The sequence below is a fragment of the Triplophysa rosa genome, linkage group LG2 (genome assembly GCF_024868665.1).
Source record: "Triplophysa rosa linkage group LG2, Trosa_1v2, whole genome shotgun sequence".
NCBI classification, from domain to species: Eukaryota; Metazoa; Chordata; class Actinopteri; order Cypriniformes; family Nemacheilidae; genus Triplophysa; species Triplophysa rosa.
The window spans coordinates 33,132,714-33,146,329 of record NC_079891.1 but is presented as its reverse complement, the minus strand read 5'-3'; the positions used below and the strand labels follow the sequence as shown (position 1 = coordinate 33,146,329).

General features: G+C 36.5%; 1 protein-coding gene across 4 annotated transcripts in view; it reads left to right on the top strand.

Moving 5' to 3' along the window:
- Nucleotides 1-1,508: 1,508 nt before the first annotated feature.
- The window catches only part of LOC130568196 (apoptosis-inducing factor 3), a 23,081-nt gene continuing 10,973 nt past the window's right edge, over nt 1,509-13,616 (top strand). Inside the window, exons 1-6 of one of the 4 annotated variants that reach the window (XM_057356934.1) lie at nt 1,509-1,755; nt 9,457-9,673; nt 12,124-12,334; nt 12,516-12,625; nt 12,752-12,861; nt 13,492-13,536. In XM_057356934.1, the coding sequence (XP_057212917.1) occupies nt 9,643-9,673; nt 12,124-12,334; nt 12,516-12,625; nt 12,752-12,861; nt 13,492-13,536 (507 nt within the window). In that variant the 5' untranslated portion in view covers nt 1,509-1,755; nt 9,457-9,642. Of the gene's footprint in view, nt 1,756-5,202; nt 5,314-9,456; nt 9,674-12,120; nt 12,335-12,515; nt 12,626-12,751; nt 12,862-13,491; nt 13,537-13,616 lie in introns of those variants that run through there. The other 3 variants (XM_057356910.1, XM_057356917.1, XM_057356926.1) reach the window with 3 other exon arrangements.

Sequence of the window (13,616 nt, the reverse complement as noted above, 5' to 3'; positions counted from 1 at the left end):
GCTTCACCTCAGTTAAATGATGTCATTTCCTCTGAGTCAAACCAAAGGCATATTGCACACATTTTATGTTGAGTTTAAAGTAAACGTGACAGGACTGACCAAAAACACGGGGACAGATGTAAAATATTATTTATTTGTAGAATTAATGTATAATTTCATCTTTTTAATCAATTGATATAAATGATAACAACTTTGATTAAGCTTTTTTTCTAAATAACATTATTTAGCATAACAAAACCATGAAAGCTGTAGGTCCAATTTGGCCGAGAACAAGGACTAGGACAGGATTTGTGATTTTCAAAAGTGTTTTTAATAAAGAAAAAAATATCTGAGAACCTAATGAATGACATATTCCTTTACAAAACAACTCACAGAAATCAAACATCAGTCAGTTTAGACGTTTTTTGGATGCAATACTTTTTGGATGAAATATTCAGTGTAACAGTTCAAGGACAGATAATGTAAGCTTCTGGAAGAATGTCCCAAAGACGTCTTAAAAACTTTGTTTTCGTACCAAGCTGTTGATATTATTTGGTGCAAAACTTAATTTACAGTAAGGTTGCATTTGTTTACAATATTTAATAACAGACAATATTGATTAATTTTGCATGTTAATTTCAATAATTACTAATACTTTTTAAAATTAGTTGTATAACATCAGTAGCAAAGCTGCCTATGCACCATTAAATATCATTAATGGACAATTGTATTGGTATAAACAAAAATAAACAAATAGTATATAAGTGCTTTAAAAGAATGCTAATAAATTAGACTAAAATTTAGCTCATGAGTAGCAAACGCACGCACGCATGCACACACGCACACACACACCATTGACTTATTTTGTTATCATGATAATGTACTGCTAATTATAACTATAAGCTAACCTTTACCCACACCCGAAATACTAATAAAATAAGTAATAAATATTAATATATTATAACATTTTGGCATTTTTATAATTTTTACAATCATTTTATAATATTAACAATAACGATCAATTAGAATCTAGACATTTCTTTACTTAACAAAGATTTGCATATGTACAGTGTGCAGCAATGAGGTATACAAACTCACCTTAAATGGGCAGTTAGACCCTTGCTTTACTGGAAAAACAAGCTATATACAAGAGAGCATTGGGACAGTGTGATTTAGATAGTGTCCTGCTAAAGGAAGGAGATTGATAGGTTATGGTGGTGATAAAAAGAGACAAGGAGGTTGGGGCTTGAGGTGGGAGTGCAGAGCGAAAGGGAAAGTGGAGCGCTGGGAAAATTCATGCTGTGTTAGCATCCCTGAGCAACTCCATCAATGCTGCATACAGCTGAGTTACTGGCAAGAGTCCCGCTGCCGCAATCCCAGCCTCCGCTAGAGAGAGAGAGAGAGAGGGTTTTGTGAAAGACTAAATAAGCACAAAAGGGGAGAGAGAGAGCAAAGGAGTGAGCAATTCTTACAAGCACCTCTGCTTACTGCTATTGGTGTGTGTGAAAGTGTACGAGAGAGAGAGAGAGAGAGAGAGAGAGAGAGAGAGAGAGAGAGAGAGAGAGAGAGAGAGAGAGAGAGAGAGGGGTTTGTGGTGGGACTAGTCTGTGCCTTGATCCAGGGCTACTGCAGAGGACAGACTGCTGCGCTGTGGAATTGTCTACAGGTTTAACGGCAATCTGGAAGATCACACTGGATAGCTACGGTAAAACATCACCGGGTTCCGGACATCTGGCCTTATGAGGAGGAGTTTAACACACGTTTACACAGGAGCAGGTGAGCAGAGGTTATTACAGTAACTCTCAGTTCAGGAGTGTTATGTAATACAGATGATAGTGCTGGCTGTTTAGACAGCACGTGCAACTCTTATCAGATGAAACTTCTGCAGCAAGATAAGCATAAAATAACACCGAGTGTGTGAGAGATCTGAGGTTTGGTTAAATACAGTAGATCAGTGCAGAAATGCACATATAGTAGTGTGGTGCATTGGGGTCTGTTTCTCTCTTTCTCTCCCCCACATGATTAATGAATGAAGTTTATAAACTTAAGATCTGTTTCAGATTTAGTGTTTTGATGTCTTGTGTTTGTTCAAATTGATTTTGAGCATCACAAAGAAAATGGGTATTCAAAACGTGCGAGAACCCTCTGAGATCTGTCTGTCAAATTTGTTTACCTAAATTGACATTATGTATTTGCCAGATGCTTTTACCAAAGCATCCTACAATGCATTCAAGCTATACGTTTACATTACATTTACATTTATTCATTTGGCAGATGCTGTTTTTCTTTATATGTGTACCCTAAGATTGAACCCATGACCTTTGGGTGGCTAACTTATCAATTGAGCTACAGTAACACATGGGCCATTATATAGATTTTATTCTTTAATTAAAGAATTATTAATGATTAAAGACTTGTACATGCAATGCTTGACTTTCGATACATCTTCTCAGTTATACCTATTACATACATTTATTTAAAAGGTTTTTATTACTGTTCAGACAACATCCTGAACTGCAAACTGACAGCACAGCGAATACTGTATCATTTTTACAAGATACGACTAAAAGTGATATTATCGCATTTATGAAATCTTATTTATATTGTATATATTGTTTTACTTTAAAAAACTGATTATGTTTAAAATCTTTTTAAAACGTCTTGCTTCTAATGAATGTGATTGTGTGAATAACAACGCATGAGCGTGCGCTTTAAACCGCTATGTACTAAGGTTAGTATTATTCCACAACCAGATCAACACTGAACTCATGTGAACTTGTGATTATAATAACTGAGCTACTCCCAGAGTCAAACACCATCCATATTTACTCGAGAAGTATGCAAAAAAAATCAGATGGCTTTACAACAGAGGAAAAATAAGCACTATGGCCATAATGATCAGAGGAATCTGATTAACCGTATGCCAATATTTCAGTTCATTTGAACTGTAATAATCCTGCGGCCGCTCTGAGTGATAAACTCAAGTCAAACAAAAGCCATTTTCCATCTCATTACAACTCATGACTGCTCATTTAATTTGAGGGATTACCAAAACGAAAATGTTGTTGCTCACAGTGTGGTTCAGTTTTGGTGAAGTATCAACTTTGTTTTATATGTTTCTCTGTAGTTTTCTTGATGAGACAATTATTGATGTATTGTACAGATCATATATACAGATTATACTGTATATTATAGATCATTTTGACTGTATGGATGTCGTGAGAAATTTTGATTTTGTTTGTTTTTACTGTACAGAATTTAATAAATTGTCAAATCAGACCACAGTTTGACATAGAGATCTCCTCTAAAACTCCAGAAGCACACAAGGTGAAGGATGTAGGATCTTTTTCCCATAAGAAAAACCGTAACGTTTAATTCCAACAATCTCAGTTCGTTCTCAAATGCCGTCTGTGAGATATAATTGAGATGTTCTCTTTCGTAAGTGTGATATTAATGTCCCAGATTAGTTTACTGAATCTCATGCAGAAGTATTTCAGAAAGATTTTTTCATTCATAGAAATGAGAACTGCTGAAATATTCAGAAGCTATAATAGACGCTATCATTTATCTCCATTATAAATCTGATATTGCTATCATAAATCAATACAATTAGGAGATATCAATGTGTTAATTCCTCCCCGAAGAATATTTATTGCTCAGATGTTGCTCTAAAATTGCTTATAGGAGAATTAAAAAGGCAACAAATGGGGCTGTAAAATGAATGTAGGTTGTAGAGGGAAAATAATCTGGATTTGGGTTCATATTGAGATATTCAACGATATAGATTTTTGATTGCAAACTTAACAAATCTGAGCTCAGTTTGCGACTTTGTTGAAATCTCTTACGGAAACATTTTTGAAATTTCTGCCTCTTTTTCTCAGAGCAGAAATATGAAACGCAGATGAGATTTAAGCAAAAGTTTACATTTGATCTCCATTTAATCTCTTTGATGTCTAGGAGAAATAAATTGAGACCTCATGCCTGAGACTAACACCTACAGCCCTTTGAATACAGGCAAAGCATCAGGGTATTGTTTGATTGATTGAAAAACCTGATAATAAGTAAAATTTTGCCTTTAGTGAAAAGTAACTTTTCGTTTGTTTATTTCATAACAATTTTACAGTAATTAATATTTGAGATACATTTCCTCTGTTTTCTCCACTGCTGGATTGGGTTTTGATATGACGTGACATGCAGGAGTTATACTGTAATTGGCATTGACACTCCTTTGGTCGAACGAATATAAAGGCATATTCTGTGGTTTAGTTGAATGAATGAATGAATGAATAATTGAATGGATGGATAAATGAGTGAGTGAGTGAGTGAGTGAGTGAGTGAGTGAGTGAGTGAGTGAGTGAGTGAGTGAGTGAGTGAGTGAGTGAGTGAGTGAGTGAGTGAGTGAGTGAGTGAGTGAGTGAGTGAGTGAGTGAGTGAGTGAGTGAGTGAGTGAGTGAGTGAGTGAGTGAATGGATGATTTTATGAATTGATGAAATGATTGAATGATTGAATCAATTCATGTATGAATGAATGAATTAATGAAAAAATAAAGAATAAATGAAAGACTGGATGAATAGATAAATTAATGCATTAATGGATGGATGGATAAATGCATGAATGCACAGATGAATGGACGGATGAATGAATGAATGAATGGGTAGATGGATGGATAAATGAATGGATGGAAGGATAGACGAATGAATTAATGAAATAAGCAAAGAATGAATGAAAGACTGGATGAATACAAAAAATAAATGCATTAATGCACAGATGAATGGATGGATGAAGGATTGGATGGATGGATAAATGAATGAATTGATGGATGTTTTAATGAAATGATGAAATAAGTGAAGAATTACTAAAAGAATGGATGAATGCACAGATGAATAATTGAATAGATAAATGGACACATGAATGCATGAATGGATGGATGAACGTATTAACGAAATAAGACAGAATGGATGAATAGATAAATGAATGCATGAATGGATGATTGCATTAATGAATAAATTAATAGACGATTGTACAGATAATCAATGCTGTATTGTCTCTACAGTGTGAATGCGGACACAGCTGATTTACAGTATGCAAAAGCCTTCACGCACGTGTCATATTTCTACATGCATAATTGTCAAGCCTTTGTACGTGCGTGTCAGCCAGAGTCCAGGTTATAAACTCTCTCTGTGTGTGTGTGTGTGTACAGTATGTGCGTGTGTGAGTGTGAGAGGGGGGGACAACCCGTGTGAGCCCGGAGAAATAAATCAAAGCCAAACTTGTTGGACAACATTCTGGCAGCAGATGAGATGGATGGATGAGAGCGAGGCGTCATTACAGTAGGTGATTGTTTTCTATCTGTCATATGCTGTTTCTGTCATCGCTCTCGGTGGATGTGAAGGTTGTAAGGCTTTCAGGAAGCGAGAGCGAAAATGCCTTTGCAGGCTGTTGTTGCTCGTAATGAAATGGTTTGATGGTTGACAGCGTTGCTGTTGCACTGCAGTGTTCGGCCAGGCTTTGCTCTTTCATTGCAGTACTGTTACAACTGTCTAAACAATTTGCACTGTAAAGGTGAGAAAAGCAGGGGTGGAAAATGAAAGTCCGCGGGATCAATAAAGATAAAGACACCGGCTCGTACTTGAACGTTCGCGAAGAAAAAATAAATGGCTCTTTTATAGCACTTGAGCCCTATGTAATTCTCAGTGACTGTATTTTCAAAAACTTCTTTCTGGAGACATTAAATAGATTGTGACACATAATGTTTCGAACTATAGGAATGGATGACATGCAGTATATATCATTTTATGTGAGCTGTCCTGCTGAGTTTAAAGCTGTAAAATCACACAATCCCGTGTGGCTTTCTGAGAATTTGATAAAAAAATGTATGACACTTATGTTATAATGTGTGACTTTTTTGTATATTGCTAAAGTGACAACAGTGAGGGAAACAAAGCAATTCATCTTAGGGAGGCAATCATATCAGAAGTGCTACAGTATATAAAGTTTTAACAACTTTAAGATTGTTGGGAGAGAGAAAGAGTTAAATAACGGGAGCATTTTACACGTTTCTGTCAAGTATAATTGGAAAAGAAATGTTTTATTTGTTTCTATGTCATATGTACAAGATGTGCCAACATAATATGAGACGTTGCTGAGATCTTTTCGGAAACTTTTGGAGAAGATTTTTAGTGTAAAAGTTTTCATTCCCAGTCCGTTTAATCAAGTTGCTGCGTAACAAAAACGTTGCGCTGATATTCCTCTTTAATGTGGAAGTAAAGAGACATTACCGACTCTTGCACCATGTATGCACATAACACATCTGCGACAAAAACAATAACAAATTATTAATTTACAAGAATAGATCCTTATGGCCTATTGTGTTCAAAAATAGCAGATCTTATGTTTTCGAGATCTTTGATATTGTATATAGATGTTATGTGTTGTCATATGTAGCCTTGCACTAATACCCATGTGTGCATTCCACTTCTATAGAGGTGTGAGGGTAACAACCTGTTTACTCCAAAACGGCTTAAGGGCACACTGAGAAGTACATGAGAGGGAGACCTGTGTCATATGTTGGGACGGCTGAAATCTGATTAACCTACTTTAGGAGAAAAGGGTGAAATATCTGGGACCCAAGAAAGGTAGCTAGAAAAGCCGTTAGAGGAAAAGTTGGTGTGTGATTCACTTTTAATGTGGCAATGCTGGATAAAAGTGCTTATAACGTCATAATTAGTAAAAGATTTGTGACACACTAACGATGTAGTAATGCTTGTTTTGTGATGGTAAATCTCACAAAACCTGCCTGGAACATATCCCCCCAAATGAAAAGAAATAGGACAATTCCTTTTGCATAAAGAAAATTAAGATTGTGACAATAACGCCTTCTTATTTCCATGACATACATAATGGTTGAATTCATTTCAAGAATTGTCAGCGTGAAGTATTTTGAGCTTTCAATATTGTTCCTGTTTATGTGTTGCTAGCTAGTAAGAGAGACAAAAGTGCCACAAATAATTTTCCATCATCGTGTAACCTAAAAACCAGTGCTTTATGCAAAGCTCCTATGGACAGATTCACAGTTGCTATGGAGATTTTCATAAATTCTTAAGGAATGGCAAAACGGCTCTTTTCTGCCAGCGGGAAGAGGGAGGCGGGCTATTTTTGCTGTTTGGTACATACGCTTTTATTTTGGCGAGATGCTTTTTGGAGTGCTTACTAAAGGTGTTTCATGATGGTGTCTCCCTTTCTCATAATCCTCAATACTGCAGTGGAAATCTTAGAAATGAAGACGAATGAGAGGAAAAAGTATAGGTCTAAGAGAGTAACAGAAGGATTATATAATCGTTTCAGGTGGGGTTTTAAGATATGGCACCAAAAGCACTCAAATGCACTAAGATCAATACGTTTCATGTGGTGGGATTTAAAAGGATGTCAACGTTTGGTGTTTTTGCAACCGGTTTGTTGGTGGCACGTTTCCTTAATTAAGGCAAACTTTTGTTTTTTACTTGCCATTTCACAGACCTTTGGGTGTGATGTGAATATCAAGTGGCTTTTGAGTGTACCCTGAAAAGACTCTCTAGAATTGAATCTGATGTTAAATGAAGGTAAAACCAGTGAGTTTCATACTTGGCTCCGGATTAAAGGATGAAATTAAGCGTAGTTCTATGTAAACCGAGTTTACTGTGTGTTGAATGCTGTGAAATGAGTATTTAGTATTTAAAGTAGCTAATTAAAGTTAGTTCAGATGAGTACTCACGAGGGTAATGGTTAACACTGGAAAAACCGGACAGGAGCAAGATTTGAGTCGAACACGAAAACGATTACAGTTTACATTCAAGACGCATGCACATGCGCATGTGTTAAAACAGTTGTGTGCTGTAAAGACACACATGCACGCACACACACACACGCACGCACGCACACACACGCACACACACCCGCACGCACGCACGCACGCACGCACACACACACACACACACACACACAAAAACATTTTAAAAAGTACATTAAAAAATTCAATATACCCTACCTGTCAAAAGTTTGGGATCACTTGACAAAAAAGTTCCTCGTGATCTTAAAAATCGTTTAATCTGACTGTGTATGTTTCAATGTTTGAATTCAAAATTATTAAAAATATAATATATAACATACATTTCTTTCATTTGGAAACTACATTTTTATTGATTCTTTTTTTTTATGGATTAATTGAACCAAATGATGAATAAAAAGCAGTCAATAAGAGACCAGCATAGGTGAAAATTTCCTCAGTACTGTTTAAAAAGTGTCCTAGGTTGAGACCTCAAGAAGCTGGATGATAAAATGCCAAGACTACGATTTTGCAAATTTTTGTCAAACGGTGACTACTTTGAAGTTGCTTATTTTGAATGCTTTTAGTCACAACATAATTCCCACAGTTACAACGGTGTTATTCCATGGTTTTTATGACTACTATTATTCTACCATGTGGAAAAAATATAAATAAAAACTAAGTGAGTGATCCCAAACTTTATATATATATATATATAGGGTCCATTATATTCCTACACGTCTGCTGTATTCTTGCCTTTCTCCAAGTGGACATTTCATGTCACCGTCTCTACTCACCATGCACACTGACATCATATATCAACATCAAACGTGCACTTTTCTTCATTTTCATTACTTCAGCACTTCATATCACATAATAAAGCAGCAAGTGTCCTTGTACAGTAGTTGCATTAAAATTATAGCAAGATGCTGTTAACCACATGACATTAATGTTGCATTGGCATTGGCTTTTGGCATCATTGGCATTTGACAATCACATATAAAGACTGTTTGTGCCAAAGCTGTATTACAGTAGAGAAGGGAAGAAACTGAGTATAGAGTAAAAGGTAAAAGAATAGACAGGTTCTGTCACGGTCCGGTGTTTTTCTGAGTTATGTGTGACAGTATCGTGACTGTGACTCTCAGTTCTTGTGTTGAGGTTCTTGAGTTTTTTTTAAGATGATTTTTTCTTCATCTGTTGCGCTGTGTCTGGGTTCTGTCCATTATTCAGTATATGTTCATATTTCTCTTTCTACACACAAGACTGCTCATCGTTTATTTCAATTAAACATTCTTGTTATTTGGGAAATGAGCACCAACCAGATGGTGAAAAGTGACGCAATTTTGAATAATGCTCGGGTGTGAGACTGAAACTCTTTAGCGTTGCCAGAAGCACGAAACTGTGGTTGGAATGGGGTGGGGATGATTGAGAAATGACCATTTTGTCATCGATAGATATTGACAACTAGACCAGTATGAAATAACATGCTGGACCAGTTGTGCTTGTTATTGAAACTGGTGGAACGTCACAAGGGGAGTTTTAGACCCTCAAGCAACGCACTTATCTATCATAAACCAGGTATTCTTTTGTCTTCGTGTCTTGTGTGGAATTCAAGATAAAAAGGACATGCTGCTTGCTAATGAACACAATAAATGATTCGTTGTTTGCTTTCTCAGGCCGTGTATTATGTACAGTAGTTGATTTCTGAGATGGCTGTGTGGGCCCGGCAGGCCCGAACATCCCTCCTGCAGTTCTGCCTTCATCTTCTTCAGGCCCAACGGACCACCCTGAGTGTCTGATCCAGTCCAGCCCTTCTAACACCCACCCTGGGTCTCCCTCTCATCGGGCCACCTGGCATCACCATGGGAGGATGCCTCTCCAAACCCAAAGCAGGTGACGAACAAATACACTTCATCATATCACCCTCACGTCATTACAAACCTGTTTGACTTTCTTTCTTGTGAAGAACACAAAAGAAGATATTTTGAAGAACGTCTGTAACCAAACAATATTGACCCCCATTGACTTCCATTGTATGGAAAAGTCAAAATCACTGAGACATTTCTCAAAATATCTTCGTTAGTGTGCCACAGAAGAAAAAGTCACATAGAGATTCGAATGAATAAATGAATGCTCATTTTTCGCGTGAACTATGGCTTTAAATCTTGTATCTCCACCTATATTTAGGTCAGTTGGCTGCTGTTGTGATGTGGCTTTCCTTTAGTGCAGGAGGAATTTTAATGCTCTTAATGTCTCTGTGTGTTCAAGAGGATTAGACAGCGGAATATGAGTTTCGAATATTTCACAATGTATCGCTGTTTCTCTCGTATGGTGGCTGGGGAGGGAGCGCTACCGCGGGGATGACTTTCATGTCAGAAAACTCACTTGTGAAAGTGTGACCGTAGGCGTTGGGTTTCAGAGGACATGGAGAGAGGCCGAGCGGTCTGAACTGAAGTCAGTCACCGTGTGTGAGAAAGTAAAAGGAAAAAAATGCGTAAAACACTTTCTGCTTTGATTTCTGTTTTAAACATCAAATTACAGGTTACTTTACATCTTCACGTGTGTATCTTTACATATCTTTACGTGTTAAATGATGTCAAACTATGTTTCCAGTGAAATCATAACTGACCGATTATTAAAAGGTAACTGTTGTGTAAAGAGACATTTTTCAAAGCTGATTTTTATATATTTGCTTACTAACTGATTTTTGTTATTTTCCTAACCACAAAAGTTAGGGATTGTAGCTTTAATGCACAACTGTAGACAAACCATATTTCATCCAATGGTGTTGAACAAAAAGCATTTTTCTAAAAATATCTGCATTCTTTATAACTAATTTAAATGTAGACAATAGGCTGATATTTTGATTAAAAATAGAATTATTCTTTTAATTAAGAGACCATTCAAAATTTTTTCTGAATTTGCTATTTACAGGTATGTGTTAAAATGATATTTTTTCTGTGAACTTCTAACAATTTTCCTCCCAAATTTCAAATAAAAAAATATTGTTCTTGTGCATTTATTTGCAGAAAATGAAAACTGGAGAAACAGCTCAAAATAACAGAAAGTTCATATCCACTTTTAAGCAATACAACACTAATATTTGTACATTTAGGAAAAGTATTTTTGATGTGATTACCTGGATTTTCATCCCAGTTTTCTTGTGTCTTGTCATGCTGTCAGTCTTTCACATTGCTGTTGGATGATTTTGTCACTCCTGAAATTCAACAGACACCGAACTGAAATCAATCGTCTAGAAATTCATCTAAAAATGCTCATTAAATACAAATTTGGAAGGGTCTCTTCATTTTTCCGTGGAATAATGTGACCGTTAAGTTACTAAATCGAATTTTGTTTCAGAAATGGTCTAAATAGGCCTAGATCTTTTCAAATATTTCTCTTGTCATCTATGCCTGGAAAGATGATTTCTTTGTTTAATGCATGAGGGAATGAAAGTTTGAATGTCTTGACAGAGCCCTGAGATGAGATGAATATGCTCACTAAATGAATCATATTTTATTAATAAACACTCCGCAGTCATTTTCACAGTTTCACAAAACATGGGTTTTAAAGGCGGTTATGTGATGGCGAGATTTCTCTGTCCTCTGCCGGCTCATTCATCTTGCATGATTTTCCATTGATTTTAATTAAGCTTCGCTCAGCAGGTGAGAATTCCTGTGTGATTAAAGCATTAGATGCAGGTCCTCAGCACATTCTTCTGACCGGAGACAAAGAGAGAGAGAGCAAACCATAGTGCGCACATTCTGACTGAGCACTATACATTAAAAAACCTTATTAATATAAATGATTTATCATTCTTTTGAATTTTGGTTTTCTCAGTTTTACCAGGGGGTCGGAGCCCACTAGGGGACCTCAAAATAAATTCAATTCAATTTAAATTAAATTGATTTCTATAGCCAGTTTGTTGCAAATCGGCTTTACAGTAAATACTGTATAAATATATCAGAAAAACTACTAAATATATTGAACATATAGTATTGCAGAATAATATGCACATTAGACATGTTAGCTTTAAAAATAAATATTTGTGGGTTTGTAATTGAACCGTTATATTTGTATATGTATTTTCAACTTAAAAATATTAGTCAACACAACGAGTTTGCAACAAATACTAATATTTTTAAGTTGAACTAACTTAAAATTTTAAGGCAACGAGGTAACTTATTTTTTTAAGTTGAAACAACAAAAAACAACAAATCATTTTTTACAGTGTAGAAATTGTGAGTGGGAGGGCTTTTGAATATTGATGTAGACAATGAAATAAAAAAGGTTGATCTCATCTCACGCACTTCTTTAATTGTCATTTGCTTTTTTTGCAGTAGAGGTCAAAGTTGAGCTGTCTCTTTTGGAGAAAGAGAAGGAAGTGGACCTGATGTCTCCTAATGGGAAAGCCAGTCCGTTTTCAGAATGCAGACCCAACGGCTCTCTGGGACATTGTTCGGACGATGACACCGTGACTCTACGGTCTCAGCGCAAACACAGAGATTTCATAGAGGCGTCTGTCTGTCACGTCAGAGACCTTGAGAATGGACAGTAAGGGTTTCTACTTTCACTCGTACAGTACAGTATTCATACGATGTTTGAAAGAAAGAGTTGTAATGTATTTCGTTGATCTGGACAACTAACAAACCGAAAAGAAATATGATGTGCTGATAGTAATTGTATTTAATAAGTGTTTTTGAGCCGTACTGATCATATTTCATGTATTTGACAGAATGCGTGAGGTTGATTTGGGGACAGGCCGAGCTCTGCTCATAAAGGAACATGGAGAATTCCTTGCAATGGGACATAAGTGCCCACATTATGGTGCTCCGCTGGTCAAAGGTGAGGGGTGAAGTATTCCAATTGAAGTATTACATAAATTAAAGCATTTACAACAGCTATCAACTGTTTGAGCTGAATGTAAATTCTTATAGAAGTCCATTTAAAACAATTCTACCTGTCGCTCAGGTGTGCTGTCAAAAGGGCGCGTCAGATGTCCATGGCATGGGGCGTGTTTTAACATCACTACAGGTGATATCGAGGATTTTCCTGGGCTGGACAGTCTGCCCACCTTCCAGGTGATTTTATTATTTTGGACTTTTTTTCTGCCCGTCGGGTCATGATGACTGTATATTTTTGCGTAAACTATTTCTAATATTTACGTATAGCGTTAGTTCTGGCAGGTCACGTGAGTCAAGCTCGCATCTTCCTATAGAAATATGACGTTATCACAGCTTCCGTTTTAAAATTCATTCAGCTAACAGCAGCTTATTGTTGCTCAGGAGCAAATTACCCCCCTCCATCCCCAGCTCCACCTCACATTTACAATCGGGACTCGACTTCTGTTATTCCTTTTCATAAGTCTCAATTACTTTACATAATGTGTTACACTTAAATGTCATTAAGAACAAATGACATCTGTTGTTCAGTTCTGTTTACCCTAAGGGGGATTATCGCTGCGCTCCCTGCTCTTATTCATGGCTGCATGGATGGGCAGGGAGTTTTCGCCCAGAACAAACCATACCGCCATTCTAAACTTGATCATTTTTGACAATAGTGAACCTGACAGAAATGCATGCTCTCAAGAAGACATCAGATCAGATCAGATTCTTGTTAGCACAGAGGTCATAAGAGATCATCAAATCATAATCATAATCCCTTATATAAAAATAATAATCTGTCATGCCAAATCCCTCTGTCTATTTCAGGTTAGAGTTGAAAAGGAGAAGGTGATTATAAGAGCAAACAAACAGGTAATGTTTTAATGAAAATTGCGTAAAAAATGTGACCCAGCCTGTGGAAACGCAGCTAAAGTCTTTTTTCTTGTGATTTA